Source organism: Pogona vitticeps, chromosome 5 (genome assembly GCF_051106095.1).
Source record: "Pogona vitticeps strain Pit_001003342236 chromosome 5, PviZW2.1, whole genome shotgun sequence".
NCBI lineage: Eukaryota > Metazoa > Chordata > Lepidosauria > Squamata > Agamidae > Pogona > Pogona vitticeps.
Genome location: NC_135787.1, coordinates 94,764,532 through 94,791,573, shown reverse-complemented (window position 1 = coordinate 94,791,573; position 27,042 = coordinate 94,764,532). Strand labels below are relative to the sequence as shown.

Sequence of the window (27,042 nt, the reverse complement as noted above, 5' to 3'; positions counted from 1 at the left end):
TTCCCATGCCCAACTTGAATCACTCCTCTCCCTTCTTTTGTCTTAGGTGAAGACAGAAGTTTATCAAGTTCATCTTCAGATACAAGCCACTCTGATGCTAGCATTGGGAGCAGGTTGACTATTTGGCCTGACCAGTCTTCTTCAACGAGTACTTCTCAAGAGAGCCATGGACTGGCTGCTGCAAAATGCATTCACCTTGGGGAGGAAAAGGCCCATTCAGAAGGCACTCGCAGCACCACCAAGCTACCCCCTAAGAATCTTCGCTCTAGGCAACTACAGGAAATAGGCCGCCAGAGTTCTTCTGACAGTGGAATAGCTACAGGGAGCCATTCTTCCTACTCTGGAAGTTTTTCCTCCTACACTGGGAGCCTGGATATTTGTCATGGTGATGAATTTGGGTCACTGTTGAGCCTGCCACTGAACCTTCCTTCAGACCATTGTGTGTGTACCTGCCCACCTGCAGAGCATCAGAGGAGCCCTGGCCTGGAGTACCAGGTTCCCAGCTCTCTTAGACATACCTATGACACGCCCAGGAGTTTGTTGCAGCTATCTGCTAAAAATGTACAAAGTTCACATACAGATTCCTCACTGTCCAAGGACCAGGTACCTCAAGGGATAGGTGACCATAGCACAGTGTCACCACATCTGGAACTTCAAGCTGCTTGGGAATGTGGCCAAGAGAAGGGGATGCAGGCAACCTTTCCCCTAGAAAATACCAAAGACTCATTCCTCAAAGAAAGCACAGATCACATTTCAAGGTGGCCACATCTGAGGCTGCAAGGACAGGGATTGGATTCTAGAAATACTGAGGTGACACTAAGTGGAATCTCTAGCACCCCATGTGAAATATGCAACTCTTCTCTAGGGACAATGCGAGCTGTCTTTTCATCTTGCCCAGTTTGTGGTGGGCTAAAGGTAAGCAGGTGCAGAGAGCACATACTAAATGTATTATGCAGTTTTGTATATTGATGAGTAAATGAAAGTTATCAGTTTAATAACTACCAGAAGAATAGTAGAAAAATTAACAGACAGTTAACTTTTACTTTGCTGCATTTATATCTCACCCTTCTTCCAAGGTAGCATGCTTAGGCTTTTTGTGAAGTCTCCAGTTCACAATCTGACCAAAGACTCCTACATGTTGAGTTGTAGCAAGATCATTATGCCATCCCATAAGGAGCATGCAGGAAGGTTGCCCTAAAGATATATATATAATTAGCAAGGTAGCTAACAGGATGTTTCTCATACTACGAATGGTCTGAAAATGCCTATTTCCCTTTAGCCTGGATCTATGCATCACCATTTTAAAGAGCCAAAATGTCCTTGAAGATTAAGGCTGTAAAATTCGGAAGAAACAAACTATCTCATTTTCAATGGTAAAAACTTTTTATTATACTAAAGGAATCCTAGCAGGTATTTTGAGACCACCTGTAGAATGAGAAACGCTCTATAAGCTACCTTGTGATTACATTTAATTGTGTTATTTCCTTGGGGTAGCTTTCCTACATGCTGCATATGAGATGGACTACCATAGTTATGACCATCCTGGGCTCAGGATGACAGGAGTTATAGTTTTACACACCTGGAGAGTGCCAGATTCAAGAAGACAGCCTTAAGCATTAGCATGATTCTGCTGTTCGAGATATCTACATGTGAAAAAATTTATGATGCTGAGCATTGTATTCAGTTCCATGTAAGTCAAAGTTCTAAGTAAAATTCTTGGGGTACCTAAATCATTTAGAGTGTGGTGACTGTTCTGATTAATAATACATGAAGCACAGTATATGGGGAATAAATTAAGGAGTGTTAGGCAAAACGGTCAGTCTCTTTCTAAAATCAGCTGTGCTTTGAGTTTGGTGTGTCTTTTATTGTGAAGGCTAGCTCATAATTTCTAAAATGCTCAGTCTTCAAAGGCTAGTACACCAGAAAAACAGCAAGAATCTGTAGTTACTTTTAATTTTTCAGAGATAAATGGATGGTCACTGTGTGAAGCAAGATTATTGACAGTATTCCTCTCACTTATATTTATATTATTGTTGGATTAATTTTATTTCTAGGTTTTTTCCCTTTAGGGCAGCTGTGCCCAAACTTTTTAGCCCCATGGACTAGCTGGGGAAGGCAGAGCACTTCCCTGCGCTCGTGCACATGCATGAAGGAGCGCTCTCTTGCAGGCACGCGTGCTTCTTTGCATGCACAAAGGGTGGCGCAGCGCTTGTGCAGGGGCGCATGCGCAAAGGGCAGCACAGTGCTTGTGAAGGGGCGTACTGACAGGAGTGCATGCAGGGGTGGAGGGGAGGTCTCTCTCCGCGGCCTGGTCCAGCTCAGGTCACAGAACGGCACCGGGCTGCGGACCGGGGTTTGGGGACCTCTGCTTTAGGGCAGTGGTTCTTAACCTTGGGTTACTCAGGTGTTTTTGGACTGCAACTCCCAGAAGCCTTCACCACCAGCTGTGCTGGCTGGGGTTTCTGGGAGTTGCAGTTCAAAAACACCTGAGTAACCCAAGGTTAAGAACCACTGCTTTAGGGGACCCAAGGCAGCTCACAATGATTGAAACAGGTCAGGCGAAATGCACAATGAAACCTTAATGTCTTCTTACTCATATTGCAGTTGTTACCTATTACAATTTTTGTAGCAAATATGTAGCAATAACTGGCTTTTTTTCTGGGGTTGGAAGTACAGTGGTGGCCCGCTTAACGATTACCCCGCTTGATGACGAATCCGCGTCACAACGATGTTTTTGTGATCGCTATTGTGATCGCAAAATGATGTTTTAATGGACAAAATCCGCTTGACAACGATCGGTTCCCTGCTTTAGGAACCAATTCTTCACATTACGACGATCAAAACAGCTGATTGTCAGGTTTTCAAAATGGCCGCCGGCAGTTCAAAATGGCTCCCCACTGTGTTCAGGATGGATTTTTCACTGCACAGGCATCAGAAAATGGCCACTCTATGGAGGATCTTCGCTGGACGCTGGGGTATTTCGCCCATTGGAACGCATTGAACCGGTTTTCAATACATTTCAATGGGCTTTTTTATTTTGTTTGATGAGGATTTCGCTCTGCAGCCATTTTGCTGGAACGGATTATCCTCGTCAAGCAAGGCACCACTGTATAAGAAAAAGATTACATGCTGAATTTCTGTAATCTGTTTATCTGTTAAATGCACAGGAACTTAGTTTTGGCCACACTATATCTATAGAGGCATGTTTCTTTTTCTCTGACCCCAAAGGACTGAGCATTTTAAAATGTGGTAGATCTTTATTATTTTTCTTCCATATGTGACAGCAGTAATTGTAAAATTCATTTCTCTCTGGTCTCTCTGCTGTTACTATCACCTTAGAGTTAGTTACGACTGTTTTGGACTTTTGTTTTGCCACATTTTTGTTGTAGTTGGGGAATGAGGCTGCTGAGGTGTTATTGAAATCGTGAAAATTGCAGCGACTAAAGTGCTATTGTTACTTGGCTTCCAGCATGAACAAAGAAGATTTGCCTGGATAGCTTAGTGAGTTGAGTACCTGGCTGCAGAGCAGGAGGTCAGTTCTGCCTCCTAAGAGAAAAGCCAGCTTCTGTAGATTCTCTGTATAACCCAGAGCTGCCCCCAGAAAAATGGTAAATGGTAAATCACTTCTGAGTATTCCCTACTTAGAAAACCTTGGGCAGGGCTGCTGTAAGTCAGAATTGTAGTTGTCTATTGTCACTCTCAGAAATGGTAGCAAATAAAGAAAAGAAAGAGAAGGGAGCAAGGACATGGTACCACTTAAGATGAACAGCTCCCTCCTTCAAAAATGTGACAGCATTTACCAATACAGTTGTGCAGTAGGTACAATGATATAAGTTTCTGTTTATATAAATTATACCATTCTGTTTCAGAAAAAGACATGTTCTAAGAATATAATTTTGTTTTAAATTACTGCTATGGGAAATGTAAATAAAAATGAGTTTTAACGTCTTCGCCCATGGTCCTTTCTAGAGTTAAGGTGGGACTACATGGCAGTTTATCCCCTGGTTTGTGCTGGAGTTCAGTCTTTTTTTTGTGGGCAAAGCATAATAATAGTAAGTTGTTTGAAGAAGAGACAAGCTTTTGGTCATTCTCTGTCCTTCCATGGCTCAAAACAACCAGACTTCAGAGGGCTGTTTCTGCTGTAGTGCTATAATATACTGTGCTGTAGGGTATTCAATACAGGACGAACATCTCCCTCAAGAGATGTTCCTCTTGGCTGTCCTCTGAACAATTTTTTTAAATTATATTTTTCTAATTTAGCACTATGTCACATAAGCACTACAATTCCACAAGTTGTTATTTATTTATTTATTATTTTATTTGTTCAAATTCTGCAAGTTGAACAAGGCCACTCTGGGCGGTTTAAAAATTAAGACATAAAATAAAGACATATGTCAAATTACAACTATCAGTAGTGGACATAAACTCAACATTAATCAAATTCAAATACAGTCAAAAATCAAAATCAAAAACAGAACATACACCATAAAATAAAATCAACAAAGACATAAATGATTAGAGATAAGATGGTGGAACAGAAATATACACTAGAGGGTGCAATACATTATTCAGATGCCAATTCCAGCAAAGTCTACCTAAAAAGCAATGTCTTCAAAGATCGTTTAAAAATTGCCAATGAAGGGGCAAGATGGATATCAGGTGGGAGATCATTCCAGAGGTCAAGGGCGACTGCTAGGAAGGCCCAGTTTCTAGTCTTCTCTTTCCCGGCCTCTTATATCAGTAAGCACTGTGTCACTTGCCAAAAACAATTTTTAAAGAGGCAGGAAAGAGGGCAGTGTTAATGACAGATCAGGGTAGATGTCCTGCGATACCGGAGAGAATTGTAGTGATTAGAGGTGATGTGGACTCTTGACCCAAAAGTTTCCCAGGATAATTAAACATTCCGTATAAGTAACTACAGCAATTTAACTGCTGTAGGAAACTTCACATTAATCTGAATCAACCAATGACAACAGGAGTTTAAAACATGTTTATGCCTTTCATAGTTTTTTATATTTTTGATTTTTTTATTAAACAAAATACCCAAGACATTTTTTACAATTACCGTACATTAACACAATAATAAAGGAAAGTGAGACAGTGTCTCTATTCACATATCATTTTTTTAAAATTACTTGCTTATTTTCAGTTATTATTTAATTGCCCCATTTCTCTCCAGAAATACAAAATAGTCTTTCCCTATCTCAAATACATGTAACAAGAATGATTTCCACATGTCTAAAATCATTGATGCACAATACTCCTTTTCTTATTTTGCACTCACAAGTTAGTTTATTATTAATAGCAATGTTTCACATTTTCTTATACCAATCTTCATATTAAGTTGGTTATTGTATCTCCAGTTCTTTGCTATGAGCAGCTGTGCCACTGTTACCATAACAACCATTATTTTCCTTCCTGACTTATTACTTACCATATTCAGCAAAACAATCTTTGAAGACGTCTTATACAGTGGACCCTCAACTTACAGACGGCTCGACTTACAGACTTTTCGAGTTACAGACTTCTCTGGCCGCAAAATTTAGGTTCGACTTGCAGCCGGAGAATCGACCTACAGACCAGAAAAAAACTAAACTGGAACAGAAATGGAACAAAAACAACCAGTTACGGGATTAATCGGTTTTCAATGCACTGTCGGTCAATGGAGACTCGATCTGCAGACTTTTCAACCTGCAGCCACCGTTCCAATACGGATTAATTCCATAAGTAGAGGGTCCACTGTACATCCTTACCCAAAAGGTCATTTATCTCTTTAAAAGTTTGTGACTAGTCCTTTTTCTCTCTTTTCATGAGACCACTACAGTACATATGTAAATAAGTCGCCTTTTCTTTTTTACTTCCCCAGCATAAAGATGATACTGTTTCATTAAATTCATTTTAACAGGTGTTAGGTACCATGTTCATGTGACTTTGACTTTTTTTTACCCTTACTGACATTTTTCATTATTCCTCTATTCTATTCCACATTCTATTCCAATCTTCCCCTTTAATTATTTTGCATACTGCTTTCAAATCTATTGTTTTAAATTCTGCATGTACTAACTTATTATATAATTACTCTTATGGTTGAAACGTTCATAAGTAGAAGCTCCATTTCCCAAAGGAATGCATTGAAAACCAATTAATCCGTTCCGGCTGAAGAAAAAAAATGAAAATAAACACAGCAAGTCCCACGCTGGGACTGCAAAAAACAAACAAAAAAATCCAAAAATAAACATTGGATCAATTCCCACACTGCAAAAAACCAAGTCACACTGCAAAAAAACAACAACACAGAAACATACCCCCCATCCCAAACCTACCCTCCAAAACCCATGCTAGAACAACTTTTTTAAAAAAGGAGCACCTAACTCATCCGAAGCCTCCCAGGGGTCCTCCGCCGCCACGATCACCACCTTTGTAGGCCTCCTGGGGGTCCCCCGCTGCCATGATCTCAGCCATCGGACACCTCCCGGGGTCCCCCGCTGTTGCGATTGCCACCTTAGAAGGCCTCCCAGGCTTCCGCACCCCGACGCAGGCTTTCCCGGGGTAGACCAGGCCTGCATTGGGGTGGGGAAGCCCTGGGAGGCCTCTGAAGGTGGCGATCGTGACAGCGGGGGACCCCCGGGAGGCCTCTGAAGGTGGCAATCGTGGCAGCAGGGGACTGCCAGGAGGCTGAGCCTCCCTTTTCCTAACCATTGGGGCGAAAGCCTCTTCGCCACCAACGGTTAGCAATTTTAAATTTCCCGCATTTCCCCCCCTCGCCCTTTTCCCCTTGTATCTTGAAGCTCCGTTCGCAAGTAGAAGCAAAATCTTGCGAACAGAGCTGTTCGTAAGTTGGATTGTTCGTAGGTAGGGACGTTCATAAGTAGAGGTTCCACTGTATTTGTGTGTGTGTGTGTATTTTAAATGCCTGAAATGCTGTCAGTTTATCTTTCATTTTATTACACCTTATACCTTTCTCGTCCTGGATCATCCATGTTTCCTTTAGCTTTTCTTACCTGAGCGGCTTTTGCTAACATTTTAGAGATTTTGTTGATAAACTCATAATATTCTCTATTCAGGTATATTAAATTTCTTTGTACTTTTTCCAAATAGATCCCTTCAGTTCTTTCTCTTTTGCATGTATTCCCATTTTCGCTGTTACTAATATATTTTCCAAATCCTTAATTTCCTCCTCTAATTCTTTTATTCCTTTTTCTTTTTTGATCCATGTGCCTCCTTGATTGACATGTCACAGACTTTCATCCCATACTGCACTGGTTTACCCTCCGCCTTGGTCATTTATCTCCCAAACCTCATCCAAACTGCTTTGTACAGTGGTGCCTCGCATTACGACGTTAATTTGTGCCAGCAAAATCGCTGTAGAACGAAAACGTAATGCGAAATTAAAAAGCCTATAGAAACGCATTAAAACCTGATTAATTCGTTCCTGTGGGCTTGAAACTCACCGTCCAACGAAGATCCTCCATAGCGCAGCCATTTTCGCTGCCCGTGTAGTGAGGAATCTGTCACAGAAAAGAGCGGGGAGCAATTTTTTAAACCCGGCGGCCATTTTTAAACTGCCGATCAGTTGGCCAAAAATTGTCGTTTTGCGAGAATCGGTTCCTGAAGCAGGGAACCGATCATTGCAAAGCAAAATTCCCCCATTGAAATCATCATAAAGCAATCACTTTTGCGATCACAAAAAGTTCATCATGATGTGGTTTCATCGTTAAACGGGGCGCTCGTCTTGTGAGGCACCACTGTATTTTATCTACTATATATTTATGTCTATATATAAAGCAAAGCAAAGTGTGCTGCTTATATACCGGCCATAGCGCTTCAAGCACTCTCTGGCTGGTTAAGAAGTTAATAATGCAGGCTACACATTGCCCCCCCCGCGAGCTGGGTACTCATTTTACCGACCTCGGAAGGATAGAAGGCTGAGTCAACCTTGAGCCGCTACCTAGGAATGAACCCCATGTCGTGAGCACAGTTTTGGCTGCAATACAGCAGTTTAACCACTGCGCCACGAGGCTCTTATATACACTGGTATCCCTCTTCCATCTTCTAACCTCTATAATCACACCAACAATTATCTCTACATTAACTCTTGCATGATTCAATACTTGTATAGCCTCTGTCAGAGCATCTTTAGAAACAAATATATAATCTGTTCTTGAATATGTATGATGTACCATAGAATAATCAGGACTGATTCAAGGCTCTGGTAGGCGATGGGCAAAAATATAATCTCGGAGGAGCTCTTCCTCCTCCCTCCCTCCCCCTTACCTCCCACCTAAATAGGCCACACAACATGAACAATGTAATAGGTAATCTTGGTAGGAGTAAATAAGTGAACAATGCTGAGATAAAAAAACAAGCAACATAACAATGAAAAGAAAGTCTAGTTTATGATGGAGGGGGAAGGCAAAGGAAACCTAACATGCCGAGGCTGCAATCCAGAGCAAGCCTCGCGTGGAAGGGATGGAGAGAAACTGTGTGTTGTGTAGGGTTGCAGGATGCCAGGCTCAGGAGAGGGAGGAGGCAGAGGTCCATGGGCGCTTAGAAGGAACAACCACCGCTACCCAACTGAGGACGCTGGTGGGATGAGTGCCTCTGAACCCTAAGTAGAGTGCCCCGCACATCCCAGCTAGCCTTACTCCTTCCTTCTTCACCTCTGTCGGGAGAGGCGGGTCTTGCTGAGGCACTTGAGCTCCAGGATGTCATCAGGGCAGCCGGGGTGATGATGGAAGTGTGCATCTCCAGTGGCACGGCATCCTCAGGGCCCCAGAAGACATCCTGGAGAAGGTCCTCTCAAGTGCAGGAGGATGACCTTCTCCTTGGGCAGCAGTGCCCAGGAGCATCTCCCACAGGCATGCTTCCTCACACAGTGATACCTCCTGGCACAGGAAGTTGATCAGGCGCCCTAACAGCACCCACATCAGCTGCAGCCCAGCCTCCAATTGAGTGGAGAGGAAGCAGAGGAGGGCGGTGTGCACACTGGAGAGTCCCACAGCCCTTCCTTGGGTGTGATGGTGGCTGTGGCTGGCTTTCGGGGGCAAGATGTTGTGTGCAAAAGAGCTGAGCACTGTCTGTCTGCCATCCAGTCCCCACAAGAGCACCATCTGTATGCACTGCACCAAGGCCCCCGGCTGGCCTCATCTTTGCGGCCCCAATGGCTCCCGGCCAGCTGCTGCTGCTCTGGTTGCTCCATCCCTTCTTCAAGTGGGCCCTTACAGACCCTGGGCAAATGCCCACTTTGCCCTCTGAAAAAAGCATCCCTGGGAATAATAAGAAAAAAAATTCTAATAGTTTTTTGTTTGTTTAGAAAATTTCTTTTCATTACCTTTTAACTCCACATGTCTTTCAAATCTGTTTTTCTGATTAGTTTATCCAATATTATGTGACTAATGTTAATTACTCTCTTTTTTGTTGGTATGACCTCTCAGTAATTCTATTCATAACCATATTCAAATCGCTCACCATTAAAACATATGGTTGCGGTGGCCATTTTGGAGCCGCTGAACAGCTGATTTCCCGGCGTCGCAATGCGAAGATCGGTAAGCGAAACGCTTAACGATCTTCGCAATGTGAGTTTTGGCCATAGAGGCCATCGGTAAGCGATCGCATTAGCGATCTCAAAAAAGAGATCGCTATGCGATTTCGTCGTTATACGGTGCGCTCGTTAAACAAGGCACCACTGTAGTCTTAGGCCTTTAAAATTCCATGTTGTTGCTTTATATTGTTCAACCATTTTTAGCTTTTGGGTTTTTCTTTTCCAGTCTCACATTTGCATACTCCATCTATACAACATCAATATAAACCACAAGAACGTAAATCAAATAACTCTCATATAACATAAATTAACAAGACTATAACACATAACTCCCCTCCCAACTCCCACCTTACAGTTACCGTATTTGCCGGCGTACAAGATGACTTTTTGGCCCTGAAAAATATGCCTCCAAGTGGGGGGTCGTCCTGTACGCCGAGTGCATGTCCAGCAAACACTCCCTCTCTCCCAGCGAAGTCACTTACCTGGTAGTAAGACCAAGTAGAGCCCCGCTCCTAGCCTGGGAACAGCCTGACTCTAGCGCCGAACAGCTGACTGTCGGAACAGCAGAGAGGAGGCAGCCATTTTGAGATGCGACCACATGGCTGCTGCCTCTCAAAATGGCTGCCACCTCTTTGCTATTCCTTCCAGCAAACCCTGGCTCTCTCCGAAAAGGAACCAAAAAGAGCAAAAGGAACTCTCCCCATGATGCAGCCAAAGCAGAATCACGCATGCGGAAGAGGGGGTAGTCTTATACAGCAAGTATACAACAAACTCTACATTCTGAGTGGGAATGTTGGGGGGTGGTCTTATACGCCCTGTCACCTTATACACCGGCAAATATGGTAAGTTCTTTCTTCTCACTGATTTTATTTTTGGCTCCTTTTTTGAAAATTCTTTTTTAAAACCTTTCTTAGTTTTTAAAAAGAATTTTTCTTCTCTGATCTTACCTTTCTGTGATGTTACTTTAGTTTTTGCAGATGGAGGTATGGATGAAATATAATAGCAATCTTGTTGGCTGCAAAAGACTTTTTTGCCTTGGGTTAAAGTTTTATGTTTATTGGGGCATAGTTCACCTGAACATTTCCTTATACTTCTCCCTCTCTCCTTGTGTGTATAGTTTGGTGATGTTTTTTATTTGCAATTTTTCTGTTGGTTATTTTCCACCCTTCCATGACCGAAAGCAACTGGACACAACAGCATTAGGCAGACAATCTCCCCCTTTTTTACACATGTGTACCACAAAAAAAGGAAAAAGAGACATACATCAACTCTCTATGGAAGCTTTTCACTTTCACATGAAATCATTTCATCCTTTCATTGCCTGCACACATATAACACATACACACAGTTGTGAAGAAACAGGGAAGAGAGCCTTAGCCCACTCTGCTCTATCCTGCTCACTTCAGCTGCTGCTTCAGTCTCGGGGTTGACAGTGTGCTTGTGCAGGGAGGCTTTGTCTGCGCAAGTAATTTCATGCTTTTCAAGATTTCTTAAATGATTGCAAGTTTAATGGTTCTTCTTCGTGACTTCTGTGAATCGCACCCTGGGTTATCCATGCCTGTCCGGAGCCTCATCAGAAGATTCTACAGCAGTGGTGGCGAACCTTTTTGGGCTCGCGTGCCCAAACTGAGGAGGGGGGACAGTGGGTGGTGTGCCGCTGCTGCGACAGCGACGGCAGAGAACCCGGAACCGGAAGTGGTGGTAGAAGGGGGAATCCTGGCATGGACCTGCCTCAAGGCCCCTCCGCTGCCAGCACCAGTTGCTCCGGATCCGCCTGCTGAAGCGTCAGCACTGGCTGCAGCCACCTGCACAGGTTTCGCTGCGCGGGGGGCAGGGGGAGTAGTGAGCTGGCGACCTATGGCTTGCATGCCAGCAGAAACAGCTCTGTGTGCTAGCTGTGGCACGCATGCCATAGGTTCACCATTGCTTTTCTAGAGCTTCTGAGGTAGCAATAAACACATTGGAACAAGCCCCCCCCCCCCCCCGTCTAAGTACCTTGGTGCCAAGCCTCTCCTTTAAGTTTCTTTCAACCGCCGCATTGAGAGCCTCATGTTTGTTCTGCTTCTGTGAGTAAAAGTGAAAGAAAGCTTAATCTTGATTCCTTTTTATTTTATTTTAATCATTTGTCTCTGTTATAATAGATCAAGTTAAATACTACTATTAGTATTCTTTTTTCCCTCGCTTGGCCTTTAGGACGCAGCATTCCCCCCCCCCTTTTTTTTCTTAAATCAGTATTTCCACTATTCATGGCCCCTTTGGGCCCATTTAAGCACTGCGTGGTCTGCGATAACAAAATACCACTTTCGGACAACCAAGTGCCTCTCTTGTTTGGGAGAAGCACACCAAACGTCCTCCTGCATCCATTGTAAGTACTTCAAACGCGGAGTCCTCTGATCTCACCTGTATAGGCTTAAATTCTGCCTTTGGGAGCAATCCCTTCAAACAACTAAAATGGCCCAACCTCCGTGTAAGGCCACTTCTCAGACCAAGGCGATGAAAAAGGTTGTTTCCGTACCATCAAAACAACGTCCATCGGCCACACCATCTCACTTCGACACACCATCTACATCATCAAAGACCTCTAAAATGCACAAGTTGAAACCCTTGATACCTCCGTTTAGACATCACAGAGACACAGGCTCTGATATCGATGATCCTCCATATCCATCCTGGTCCATGGACACCCGCTCCATCCCCTTACCTTTACATGATCTCCATTCTCCGGCAAATCTGAAACATCGAACCCAACACCATTTCGATATGGCGTTTGACACCGAGGTCCATCCATATCATACAAAGTCCATGGGCACTCAACCAACGTCTTTCAATGTCGAAGGCTCTCGACACCGACAAATGTCCATGGATATGCCACCTCTATCTATCTAGAGTCGTAACCACCAATACTATGACGTTCAACCTCTTGACACCAAGGTTGATCGACAGTCCGTCGACTCCTGATGCAACCTCAAGGGATCTGACCATAGATCTCGACCTCAGACTTATCAGTACTACTTACCTCACCAGAGTCTGGCATTGTCAATGCTGACCCACTGTCACCAGCAGAGCATTTTCAGACTTACGCCCAACTTATGATCCATATGGCTAAGTCTCTCAACCTCCAAATTCACCGTCTATCAACGGAACCAGCCAATCAGCTGTTTGATCAATTTCTAAAGACACAGATACTCCAGTACACATATTAATGTTACCATCCTTGCTCAGTAGTGCACAACAATCCTGGACGAAACCAGCCTCCTCACATACGAGTCATTTTGGTCCAGAAACAACCAGCTCCAAACGTTAAAGCCTCACAATCCAGATCTCAACACCAGCAAACACTTATACCACCAAATAAGGATAGTTGGAGAATAGATTTCATGGACAGATGGCTTTACTCCTCTGCAGCCTTCACCATGTGAGTCGCTAATTATCAGGGAGCCATGGGAGCTTATCAGTGCTTTCTTTGGGACAGCATGTCCACCTTTGTTGAATCTCTACCAGAAGATAAGAAAATACTTGCCCAAACCTTCCAACAGGAAGGCCTTTCCATTGCTATACAACAGATGCTCTCTGCTCGAAATACAGTAGACGCTATAGCTAACTCTATGGCCACCTCAGTAGCCCTACGCCGCTTCTCTTGGCTCAGAACAACTGGCCTGCCTGAGGACGCCCATGCACATTTCGAAGACCTTCCCTTCGATGGGGCAGGCTTCTTTAACACTGGAAACTGGTGACATCTTAGAAAATGTACAAAAGAAAAGATCAGTGACTAGAGGTTGGGGAGTTTATCCTTCCTACCACAAATGCCATCAACAAAATCGATGGAGGTGGCCTTATAACTCTTACCAAAAATTCCAACGTGACCCTCCAAGAAAAACATCTTACACACCCTATTTCAAAAATCGAAAAACCAAACCTCGGCAACAGCCCATTACTAGGCGAAATGACCGCAAACCCAAACGTCATGTTTGACGCTCCTTTGACTGAGATTGCAACCCAGCCCATCCACCCTGCCCTCTGGAAACACTTACCTGCCTGGGCATCCATCACCACGGATACCTGGGTGCTATCCATCATCTGAAACTGCTACCGCATCCATTTCTTCAAACTTCCTCCAACAACTCACATCATCACTCCACCTCCGCAAACTCTGCAAGAAGAAATAACAAATTTACTTCTCAAAGACGCCATACAGTCCATCTCTCAATACAACAAAGGTTACCATGTTTTTCCGTGATAAGACGCCCCCATGTATAAGACGCCCCCCACTTTTCTAACCCAAAATTAAGAAATCTTAGCGGGGCTTAGCAAGAGGAGGGGGAAAGGGATCAAAGCAATCCCGCAACTGCACGATCATTTTGATCCCTTTCCCCCTTATACAGCCACAGGATTGCTTTGATTCTTTTCCCCCTCCTTTTGTTCAGCCCCATGGGACTAAGCAAGCAGAGGAGAAAGGGATCAAAGCGATCCTGCAGCGCTTTGATCCCTGCTTTCCTTTTGCTAAGAATTAGCAAGTGGAGCGGATAGCAGGGATCAAAGCCCTACATGAGCAATTTGATCCCTGCTATCCCCTCCACTTGTTCTTGTACTCTCCTCAGCTTACTTCCGTGTATTATTTACAACCCTCAATTTTTAGTCTAAAAATTTTAGACAAAGGTATAGTCTTATACACGGAAAAATACAGTATATCTCTCGCTATTTCACCGTCCCCAAAAAAGACGGAGGGCTTCGCCCAATCTTAGATCTAAGTGAATTGAACAAATACATCATCACCAAAAAATTCCGTATGGTTACTCTGGAATCAGTTCTTCCTTTACTTAAAAAAAACCTACTGGTTTACGGTCATAGACGCCTATATTTCCATATTTGAATACATCCTGCACACAGAAAATTCCTTTGTTTTCAACTAGGGTCACAAGCCTACCGGGTTCAAAAGGTTCCCCTTTGGCCTTGCAACAGCTCCAAGAGTGTTCACCAAGTGCATAGCACCAGTAGCTGATTACCTCAGACTTCAAAACATTCTAATCTGTCTGTTTATTGACGACTGGCTCCTCGTAGCGCACTCCCGTGCACACCCATTTCCCCCTTGCCCTCTTTCACGATCTCAGTCTTGCAGTCAATGAACAAAAATCACATTTAAAACCTACAAAGATTGTTCATTATATAGGTGCACTTATAAATTCCACACAGGCCTGCGCCTTTCTCTCTACTGACAAGAGACAAAATCTGATCACCTTGCTTCAAAGTTTCACTCCTCATGCCATGATACCCACCTTAACAGTACAATGTGTTCTATGCACCATGGCCTCTATGACGTCAGTCATACAACACATACATCTAAAAGTGAGATCTCTCCAATCTTGGTTTCTTGCTATTTTCAATCCATTGACAGACCCTCCTCACACTCTCTTAAGGGTCACTCCACAACTTGCCTCCCAGCTTCAGTGGTGGCGTTCGCATCTCAACCCTTTTGTCAGACGACCTTTCCAACAACCACATCCACAAATACAGGTCACCACCGACACCAGCCTCACAGGCTGGGGAGCACACTGCAAATCCCTCAAAATCCACGCCAACTGGTCTCACAGAGAGAAATAGCTCCACATAAACAAAATGGAGCTACTGGCAGTTATAAAGGCCTGCAAAGCCTTCAGAAATCTTCTTGTAGGCAAAATGGTACAGATTACCACTGACAACAGCACGGCAATGTACTGTATCTTCAAACAAGGTAGCACCCACTCTCCAAGTCTCCTCTACTTAGTGGTCGACCTATGGGAGTGGTGTCTGGCACATCATATCTGTCTCACAGCTTTACACATAGCTGGCCAAGACAATGACCTGGCAGACTTGCTCAGCCACATGAATTCCCAAACTCACAAATGGGAACGAGACTAGTCAGTCTTTCCCTACCTTTGCGAGATATGAGGCATACCAAGTGTCTATCTCTTCGCCTCCTGCATGAATCAGAAATGCAAACGATACTGCTCCTAAGCCGGCGTTGGCGAACACTCCCAAGGGGACGCATTTGTTGGCCCAAAACCCTCACTTACCTTTTTCCTTCGTTCCTGCTCCTCCACAAAGTCATGGTTCGCCTTCAACAAGACAAAACCAGTGTCATTGTGATAGCTCCTTAGTGGCTGAGACAGCCCTGTTTCCCAGTCCTCCACAATCTCTCATCAGACATCCACCATATCCCCCACCTGCCATACCTCCTCACACAGAATAACTTCCAGGTCCTCCACCTGGACTTACCTGTTCTGCATCTGGCAACATGGAGAATTATCCCTCGCTAATGAACATTCTCCATCAAGCTAAAAAACCTTCCACCAGGAAAGCCTACCTATATAAAGGGAAAAATGTAAGTCATTCACCAAATCGTCCTCATTACCTTCTGTCAATCCATCACTCACCACCGTTCTTCATTTCTTACTCGATCTCAAGTCCAATGGCCTTTCCATCTCATCCCTAAGAGTGTACCTTTCTGCAGTAGTTTCTTATCAACCTCCAAATTCGCCAGCACTAATTTCTTCAGACATTCAACACTAAAATGTTTTCTTAAAGGTCTTTTTCATATGTACCCAGATATTTGACCACCTTCTCCACAATGGTTGCTAACTCTGGTTCTGAAACAAGTTACCTAAGCAGCTTTTGAGCCTTTAGCTACAACGGATCTATGACTCCTCACCTTTAAAAAAGCTTTTCTCGTAGCTATCACTTCAGCTCGCCGAGCCAGCAGCTTAGCAGCCCTGAGTTCTAACTATCCTTACTTACAGTTTTTCCCAATAAGGTGAAGTTATCCATGGATATTTCCTTCCTTCCCAAAGTGGTCTCTCAATTTCATCTCTCCCAACCGATTGTTCTTCTTTCATTCTTCCCATCACCTTCTTCATATCAAGAAAGACTTATCCATGCATTGGATGTCAGACAAGTCCTTGCCTTCTATCTCCAACTTATGCAACCTTTTAGACGGTCACCTCGTCTTTTCATAAGCCATCAACTACCTACTAAAGGTCATCAGGTAACTTCCCAGACTATATCTAGATGGGTCACCTCAACCATTCACTTGGCATACCAACTTGCTTGACAACCAGTCCCTAGAGTGATTCGCCCTCACTCCACTAGGGCAGTGGCAGCTTCTACAGCTTTTCTTCGTGGCGTACCACTTCCAGATGTATGTGCTTCTGACACTTGGGCACAGCCATCTACTTTCATCCTTCATTATAGACTCTACCTCTGGCAGAAGTCTGATGTGGTCTTTGGATGTGCTGTTCTAGCCTCTACCTTGGTGTCACACCCTGCCTCTAGGTAAGACAGCTTACTAGTCACCCAGAGTGTGATTCACAGAGGACACGAAGAAGAACGACAGGTTACCCACCTGTAATTGTAGTTTTTCAAGTGGACCTCTGTGATTCACACATCCCACCTGACTTCCCCCCTTTCATGCCATTCTGCTTACTACTAAGCAGCGCTTGACACAACTGAAAGGAAAGGCTTGGTGCCAAGGTACTTATAAGGGGGAGGAGTTTATTCTAATGTGTTTATTGCTACCGCAGAACCTCCAGAATCTTCCAATGAGACTCTGTGCAGGCACGGATAACCCAGGGTGTGAATCGCAGAGGTCTACTTGAAGAACTACAATTATAGGTGGGTAACCTATCGGTTTTTATCATGCCATTCAAAATTGTAGCAGTGTAGCTTACATACAATAGAAATTGATGGGTACAGTGGGAAGAAAGTGAAGATGTCCTTTCCCGTTTCGTACAAGAGCTGCAGAGGACTGCTGGCTTCCCTTGTGGGGTAGTTCTTGCCATGAATAGGAATATTCCTTTTAAGGGCTAAAGGCACATTGTGGTATTTTACTGCAAGCCTTACTTGGGATCTCTAGTTGTGAATCTGATTGTTTACAATCTTTGGTTCTGTAATTTTCAGAATGTGTAGTATTTTTGCAATTGCTGTATCAAAGCAGTGTTAGCTTGGTTACTGACAAAAGGAGGAAGCAGAAGGCCTCCTGATGTCTCCCAGTTTGTTACACACACACACGCACACACCCCAGTGCATGGTCCAAGTGTCTCTTCCCTTTGCAAAGAAGGAGTTCTGTGCCTCTTCTGCACAGAGAGAGGCCAGATGAGGTTAGGGAACTGGGCTTCAGAAGAGCAGAGGGGATTTCACTGAGGGGCCAGCTCCCTGCCACCACTCGGCCTGCTGACCTGATCTTAGGTCAATAAATTGTTTATGTAATAGTGATGTAAAGTTTTCAGCAATGGTATAAAATTTTAAATTTTTAATGGCCTAGGACTAGGTGAATACTTAATTTGTCATCATCTTGATTTATCTTCTGAACTGCACTAATAGAACTATAGTGTACGGGAACAAAATATATTTGAAAGGTAAACCCTTGAAATGTTTAAAAGTATATTACTTTGAACAACAATCAAAAAGTAAAATTAGTTCACAATACAGTAGTTAAGAGAACAGTTTGTCAAATCAAACTTTTTAGCATTGATACGTTTTTAAAAAATATTCTCAATCATCATAATACTGGTTGTACATTTTTGTTTTGCCATTGTTGTTTTACAGGAAACTTCAATTTTATCATCTGGAACATTGCAAAGTAGTCCAGGTAAGAACTGATGAGATTTCTTCTAGAAACTTCCACAAGATTCTATTGTTTATTTTGGGGTAACAAGCAGAGTAAAGAAACCTTCAGCTTATGAGTTTAAAGACTAATCCTGAACAACAACACCTTAAAACAGCCGTTTTGAAGTAATTTATAGACTGTTTCAAAGGGACTGTCTGTTTTTTTCTGGATCCTTTGGTGCCTTTGCATCACAGTCTTGTCAGATTTAGTCTGTATTAGCCTTTATATAAACAGATTAATGCCTCTAAGCAGGAACTCAACATTTGCATAGCCTTACCTTGCTGAGATGACAAGAAGAAATATGGTTGGATATCAGGAGAGTACTGCTGACACATTGCCTTAAAGAGAGAATATTTGGGCAAGGAACAGTTATCTTCCCCGTCTTTGTTGCTGGCTCTATGAATCACACATGAGGGTTTCTCTCCACCTGTGTGAAGCCTTGTCGGAACATTCTAGAGCTCAAAACAAAAAGGCTGTTAGGGCAGCTCCTCCTACTCCATCATGCATATCCCTGTGCCTATAGTTATCGCTCAGTTCCTTTTAGTTGCTGCTGAGAGGACTTCTTGGAATGTGTTTTGAGAGCAGTTATAACTTAAAACTCACCTTTATCCTTACCTATGTCATTGCCCTCCTCCTTCCTTCAACCTTTTTATGACTTCCCCTAAAATAGTTATCTGTCTGTCTTTTGTGTGAGTGCTATAAGGCCTTCCTGTCCTTTTATGACCCTGGTGGGCCCATTCAAGATGTGTGCTGTATGTGCAGCAAAATCTTCCTTACCAACGGGCATTCTAAATGTTTATATTCCCTCATTGAGGGACACCAGACCAAATCCTGTTGTGAATGTCCAGAAGTTGCTATTAAAAACCAACAGTTCTGGCTCAAATTCCATTTTTGGCTGTAGGGTCCCTGTCTCAGCAAACCATCAGCATCAGTGTGTAAGACCCCCTTCAGACAAGTCATCAAGGAGGTAATCCAGGTGGAACTAGGGAATAAAAATAAATTAAAAATTAAAAAGGGACAAGCAAAGGATGAAGGAAACTGAATCACAAGTGATCAAAACCAAAGGTATATCATCAACGTTGAGAGTGTAGTCCATACACTTGACCTCTTCCAAAGGCTTTTCAATACCAAAGTTCACAACTTCCATTTCAAAGAAGTGCAAAAAGCCTACCGAGTCTTGAGTCTACCCTGGCTAGAAAATTTAAATCTAAGCAAAAGCCCATGCCATCAAAGGACAGGTTGTCCTTTGTTCAGTAGAAAAGGCACCAGGAGCCAGTCTGGAGCAACCCACAGTCCAAGCGGAGACCAGCCAGCTAGGGTTTTGAATCCAAACAGCAACCAAATAGAAGGATAATGCAAATCATGGTCAGACAGTCCAAGAGTCAAAGCCAGGAGGAACAGTATCAAGGCAGCAGGGTCCAGGGATGCAAGGAAGGAACAACAGGGTAAGCTCACTTTCAGGTGAGCCTCATGAGTGGCCCAGCAGCTGCTGCTACACAGACCAGGGCCTGAGCCTGCAAACACCCGGCCACTCCTGGCTCAGGTTGGCCCTGATCCTGCAGCTCCCAGGGCAGTACAGGCCAGATCCTGACACAAGTCAGTGGCATCAAAAAAGTCAGTGGAGATCTAGTCCAACACCTAGATCTCCTTCACAGTCTGCAGAGAAAGAGCAAGACAACTCGTGTGCCTTCAGTCTGATTCAGAGAAAGAAACAGTGCCTCCAGCCTTCATTCCCGACTTTCAGTCAATCTCCTTAGTGGAGTAGGCACACTCAGCATGTGCTCAGTCGACTCTCTCCACTCCAAGAAATTCCACAGCTGGAGCCTGAAGACTTCCCTAGGAACAGACAACATTACTGTGGTTCATTTCCGGAATCAGCCTCTAATGTTTGGGAAGTGACTGCACCACACTGAAAAAGTATTCATAAGACCCACCACCAACAGGAGGTCAAACAGAATTCGATGTACCTGCCACCATATTTCTACAGTTCCAAGCCCCACTACTGCCTAGGGCCTGAGTGGCATTTCCCCTTGCCCTTCTACAGATATCCTGGGGTTCACAAAGAAAAGCATCCAAGCTCCCATGGCATGGATGCTTCTTTTGAATCCCTTGGAGTGTGGGTAGTTGGTACCAATGGTGCCTACCTGCCACCCAAACATGAGTCAGATCACTCAGTATTGACATCACTACTGACTTACAGAGCTTAAGAGACCGAGCACTAGAAGTACACCTGAGATCAAGTTGATGCTTTAATGTTGAGGGCACTAAAGGAGAGAGCATTCCATCTCTATATCTTCTATATCTTCTGTATCTATGAACTGTTCCATCACATATATACAATGCGATTGCCACTCCCTCTGGCTTCTATCACAGCCTCAATTACCAAAGTGGACCCAAAGGGTTTTCATGACCCCATTGGTCCAGGAATTTTTTCACCTCTTTTCATCAGTTTGCCTCCTGCAAAGGATAATAGTATAGCTTCATCATGAGAAATCTAAGGTGATCTTCATAGTCCCATGGTGGCTGTGCTAATCTTGGGTTGCAACACTAAAACTAATGTCAACAGATATTCACCACCTGCCCCCGATTCCTCATTTAGTCACTCAGATTAAGGGGACTGTTCCATCCAGACTTAGCCATGCTGAGGCTGACAGCACAAAAATTATCCAACACCAAGAAGGATCATTCACAAGTCCAGAAAACCATCTACTGAATGTAGCTACATGAATGGCAGATATTCCATTCCTTTGCCCAATCATTCAGAAAATCTGACCTGCCATCCTCATTGCACACAGTGTTGCATTTTTCTTCTGTATCTAAAATCTAGTGGCTTATCTCATTCTTCCATCAAGATATGTGTGTCTGCCAAGCAATCTGTGGGCTCCAAGGTGTCAAAATACTTCAGAAATTGAATTATCAAGAGGTTACTGCATTGTCTGCAGCATGTCTCTCCAGATGTGTGCAGTCCACCACCACAACAGTTGCTTTCTCCAGTGCGTGACCAGTTTATGAAATTCCTTTGAGCCAATGGTTATGGTAAACCAGAAACCTCTTGCCTACCAAACAGCTTTCCTTGTGCAATTTCGTAAGGATAAAGTTGTTATCTTTCCTGACATGTCCATCCTCCATAAGGTGGTGTCAGTTTTTACCTCAATCTGCGTCTTATTCTCCTGAATTTCTTTCCACTGCCTTCTATAGACTCATATATTGAACATCTGTAGAGCTCTGGCATTTTGCACCTGCAGAACCAAACACTTCCAAAAATACAGCAAGTTATTTGTTAGCTATCAAGGTTCGGTGATGGAGAAGCATATTAACCCCTGGTGACTTGTGAATGCAATCTTTGCCAGTAGCAAAGAGACAAGTACCTGACTCTTTGAAAGGACACTCTAGCAGTGTTGCGACTTGCACAGCCCTTCTCAAGGGTATACAATTAAGTGATATCTGCAAAACAACAACATGATCTCAACCTTTGACATTCATCAAACATATATTGGATGTCAGGGCTAAACTCAATGCTGCATTTGAGAGAGCAGCCATTTCATCTACAAGACAATTCCTGTAGTAAGAGAAGAGAAACCTAGATGGATGATGGAAGAAACACTTAAAATTATTAAGGACAGATGAGAAGCAAAAATAAAAGTGCCAAAAGTAAGGTCAGAATCCCGAGTGCTGTATTTAGGAACTGCTATATAGAGATGAAGAAAAGTATTATAATGGCCAGTGCAAAGAACCAGAAGAGTACAACAGAAGAGGAAAACACAATCTTTTTCAGAAGCTCAAAGAAATCAAAGGGGCATTTAAACCTAGAATAGGAATGCTGAATGACCAACAGGATGTGCACTATCTGACAAGGAGAAAATAAAGAGAAAGTGGAAACCGTATACCAGAGACCTGTACAGAAGAGATATAGGTCTCCGTATATCGGAGACCTATCCAGCGCTAACATGCGCTGAATTATGGAGAAAGCCAGAGAGTTCGAAAAAAAAATCTATTTCTGCTTCATTGACTACGCAAAAGCCTTTGACTGTGTGGACCACAGCAAACTATGGCAAGTCCTTAAAGAAATGGGAGTGCCTGACCACCTTATCTATCTCCTGAGAAACCTATACGTGGGACAGGAAGCAACAGTTAGAACTGGCTATGGAACAACTGATTGGTTCAAAATTGGGAAAGGAGTACGACAAGGCTGTCTATTGTCTCCCTGCTTATTAACTTATATGCAGAATACATCATGCGAAAGGCTGGACTGAATGAATTCCCAGCTGGAATTAAGATTGCCAGAAGAAATATCAACAACCTCAGATATGCAGATGATACTACTCTGATGGCAGAAAGTGAGGAGGAATTAAAGAACCTCTTAATGAGGGTGAAAGAAGAGAGCGCAAAAAATGGTCTGAAGTTCAACATCAAAAAAACTAAGATCATGGCCACTGGTCCCATCACCTCCTGGGAAATAGAAGGGGAAGATATGGAGGCAGTGACAGATTTTACCTTCTTGGGCTCCATGATCACTGCAGATGGTGACAGCAGCCACGAAATTAAAAGACGCCTGCTTCTTGGGAGGAAAGCAATGACAAACCTTGACAGCATCTTAAAAAGCAGAGACATCACCTTGCCAACAAAAGTCCGAATAGTCAAAGCTATGGTTTTTCCTGTAGTGTTATATGGAAGTGAGAGCTGGACCATAAAGAAAGCTGACCGCCGAAGAATTGATGCCTTTGAATTGTGGTGCTGGAGGAGACTCTTGAGAGTTCCCTGGACTGCAAGGAGAACAAACCTATCAATTCTAAAGGAAATCAATTGGAAGGAGGCTCCAGTACTTTGGCCATCTCATGAGAAGAGAAGACTCCTTGGAAAAGACTTTGATGTTGGGAAAGTGTGAAGGCAAGAGGAGAAGGGGACGACCGAGGATGAGATGGTTGGACAGTGTCATCGAAGCAACCAACATGAATTTGACACAACTCCGGGAGGCGGTGGAAGATAGGAGGGCCTGGCGTGCTCTGGTCCATGGGGTCACGAAGAGTCGGACACGACTAAACGACTGAACAAACAAACAAAGACAATTAGGTCAGAGCATCTCCAAAATGGTAAGTCTGATGGGGTGTTCCCAGTATGCAGTGGTTAGTGCTTCCAAAAGTGGTGCAAGAAAGACAGCCAGTGAACCGGCATCAGGATTATGGGTGCCCAAGACTCATTGATGCACATGGGGAGTGAACGCTAGCCTGTCTCATTTGATCATATAGAAGACCTACTGTAGCTCAGGTTACTGAACAACTTCATGTTGGTCATGATAGAAAGGTGTCAGAACACACAGTGCATCACAGTCTGCTAAGTATAGGGCTGTGTAGCCACAGACCAGTCAAAAGTACCCATGATGACACCACCTACAAAAGCACCTACAATGGGGACATGAGCACAAGAACTGAACCATGGAGCAATGGAAGAAGGTCACCTGGTCTGATGAATCGTGTTTTCTTTCAGATAAGGAAGAGACAGCATCAGGATGCAGTATGGAAAGAAGGTTGGTTGCCGGAGGCAGTGTTATGCTCTGGGCAATGTTCTGCTGGGAAACTTTGGGTCCTGGCATTCATTTGGATGTTACTTTGACATTTACTACCTACCTAGTAATTGTTGTAGACATGTACACAACTTCATGGTGATGGAGTTCTCAGATGGCAGTGGCCTTTTCAGCAGGATAATGCACCCTGCCACACTCCAAAAATTGTTTAGGAATGGTTTGAGGAGCATGACAAAGAGTTCAAGGTGTTGCCTTGGCCTTCAGATTCCCCATATCTCAATCCTATGAAGTATCTATGGGATGTGCAGGAACACCAAATCCGATCAATGGAGGCCCCACATTGCAACTTGCAGGACTTAAAGGATCTCCTGTTAATGCCTTGGCTCCAGATACCACAGGACAAGTTCAGAAGTCTTGTGGCGTCCATGCCTCCATGCATCAGAGCTCTTTTGGCAGCACATGGGGAACCTACATATTAGGCAGTGGTTTTAATGTTGTGGCTGATCAGTGTAAATCACCAGCAGTTGATGGCATACCGATTGAACTGTTTCATATCATTTGGAAAGCCAGATAAATTCAGATGAAGAAGTGAACATCAACATTTTAAGATATGCAGATGGCATCATTTTACAGGGGGAAAACAGCAATGACTTGAAACAACTTTTGATGAAAATGAAAGAAGAAAGTGCGAAAGCAGAACTGCAGTTGAACATTAAGAAGACAAAATTCATGACTAGAGAAGAACTAAAACACTTGTTTAGTTAATGTTAACAAAGAAGATACTGAAATTGTTATAAATTTTGTGTTGGTTCAATCATCAATCCAAATGGAGACTGCAGCCAAGAAATCAGAAGACTCAGAAGGGCAGCAACGAAAGAATTAGAAAACATCAAGTGCACGTAGCACTGGAGTACCAAGACCAAATTCTTGCATTCCCAGTTACTATGTAAGGGTGTGAGAGCTAAATAGTAAAGAAAACTGACAGTAAGGAAAGTCATTTGTTTGAAATGTGGTGTTGGAGGAGAGCTTTATGGATAGCATGGACTGCCAGAAAGACAGACAAATGAGCCCTAGATCAAATCAAGCCTGAACTTTCTGTGGAGGCAAAAATTATGAAACTGAGGCTGTCCCACTTTGAGCACATCATGAGAAAGCAAGATGCTCTGGAAAAGACAATAATGCTGGGAAAGACTGAAGGCAGCAGGAAAAGAAAAAGATAAGATGGATTGACTCCAGGACATTTTGGAGATTACTCATTCATAGGTTGGCATAAGTCAGAGGCAACTTGATGGCATGCAACAACAGCAGCCTATCTGTTTATGGACACCTTTGATTACAAGGATGTAGGGTGGGTTTAAATTATGATTAAAATTTTTAAAAGGATTTGTTTGATTATTTAAATTTTAAAAAATCATTTTTTGTTATTTAAATCAATTTTTTTAAAAAATAATTGCTTTTTATCCATGGGATGCAAATCTTCATTTATTTTATTTTTGTTGTTGAAAGGGGGGATTAAGTTTTCTTCCTGCTGGGTACAATTAGAAGGGTTTTCATCATTTTTCAAATTTCAGAGCTTTTTTCTTCAAAATTCATTTTTGCGCCCAAAAAACTGCATTTGCACAAAAACTAATATTTTGCACATTCATTTTAAAAATCAAATACACATTTCTGTGTAAAAACACTTTTTTCATATGATGCTGCTACTGTGTAGGAGTGAAAAAAAGTCTCATAACAGTGGGATTTTTTTTCCTATGGGATGTTTCAAGACATACTTTTTCATTGATTGTGAGAACATTTGCAGTTATTTGTTACATTTTCATATGTAAAGTCCTTAACAAAGATACCTAGAATGCTGGCTTCTGCTATACAGGTCTATCCAAACTTTGCAAGCATCATTGGAGGCAATCTTCTGTATTGTCCAACATCTAAAGATATGAAGGTGGCGACAGGAAAGAGCAGTCTTTTCAGTTGTGCTATTCTGCCATCATTTAGTCATGTCCAACTCTTCGTGACCCCATGGACCAGAGCACGCCAGGCCCTCCTATCTTCCACTGCCTCCCGGAGTTGTGTCAAATTCATGTTGGTTGCTTCGCAGACACTGTCCAGCCATCTCATCCTCTGTCGTCCCCTTCTCCTCTTGCCGTCACACTTTCCTAACATCAAGGTTTTTTCCAAGGAGTCTTTTCTTCTCATGAGAGCTATTCTGCCCATGGGGTGCATTTGCTAGGAAGGTTTGTCTGGCACCAATGTTGGTGTGTTTCACTACCTGGTGAAAAACTTTATTTAAAAAAAATTACTTGGGCATTCTGCCATGTTTTGTAAACTATTAGTGGTCGTTAGTAAAACTGTCTGCAGAATTCCTGTGGTTTTGTTATAATGTTGTGTCTATTTTATTTTACAGTGATATTTTATTTTTATGCTTTCTTCATTTTACTCTAGCTGTTCCTGGGAGTTTTTAATAAAGGGTGCCACAAAATTCATTAAGTGCATAAGAAAGGATATACTGAGTGCAGGAAAAGACATGCCAGGATGCTCTGTCACAGCACACAGAAGTGGTTGAGTTATCTTGGAGCACCAAGTCCAACACCAACTCTTTTTGTCACATAGAGGGACTTTGGCCACCCAAATGTTGTTGGACTTGCCCCTATCAACTCCAGCCACCTATGGCCAGGGGTGATGGGAATTAGACATCTGGAGGGTTAATTGCAATCACCTCTCCAGCCATCCTCTGCGAATGCTGGACAAAAAGAAATGAAATCGGTGAAAATCTGGCCCTGGTATCCCAAATAGATGTTCAAGGCAAATGAGATAGTGTGGTCTATAGTGGGCAGAAGGTAGACCTCTGATTATTTACAGATAAAGTGGAAGGGGCAGCAACCACCACTAGTTCACCAGAATCCTGTCAAATTCAGAAAAGTAAATCCAGCAGGTAGGGGGCATCAAATAAGCTGCCGTAGCCCCATGGTTGTTACCGAAGCCACAGAGGCCTGCACACCACATGAGAAGATGCCCTCAGCCTGAATGTTGAAGGTGCCAAAATGAAAAAAATCATCTAAGAAATGGAATATCTTCTAGGCTGACCAACATGGTATCTGGGTTGTTTTGAAAAGCTTTGCCCAAATTTCAGTTAATCCAAATTTATTGCACCAGATCAACATGGGTCACTAATGAGATGTTCTTCTCAAAAACTCTGGGTGGTTCCCAGATCTTCCCAGGTCTTTACTATAGCACAGTTTACACAGTATAATTTTTCTTTTAAAATTATTTGGAAAGATGGTTGTTGTGGGTTTTTCGGGCTCTTTGGCCGTGTTCTGAAGGTTGTTCTTCCTGACGTTTCACCAG

The 27,042-nt window shown here is 43.2% G+C and overlaps 1 protein-coding gene across 3 annotated transcripts in view; it reads left to right on the top strand.

The window, feature by feature from the left end:
• The window catches only part of DOK7 (docking protein 7), a 69,831-nt gene that overhangs the window by 36,257 nt on the left and 6,532 nt on the right, over positions 1-27,042 (top strand). For all 3 annotated transcript variants that reach the window (XM_073001009.2, XM_020815400.3, XM_073001010.2), the window contains 2 exons: positions 47-915; positions 18,119-18,161. In XM_073001009.2, the coding sequence (XP_072857110.2) occupies positions 47-915; positions 18,119-18,161 (912 nt within the window). The remainder of the gene's footprint in view (positions 1-46; positions 916-18,118; positions 18,162-27,042) is intronic.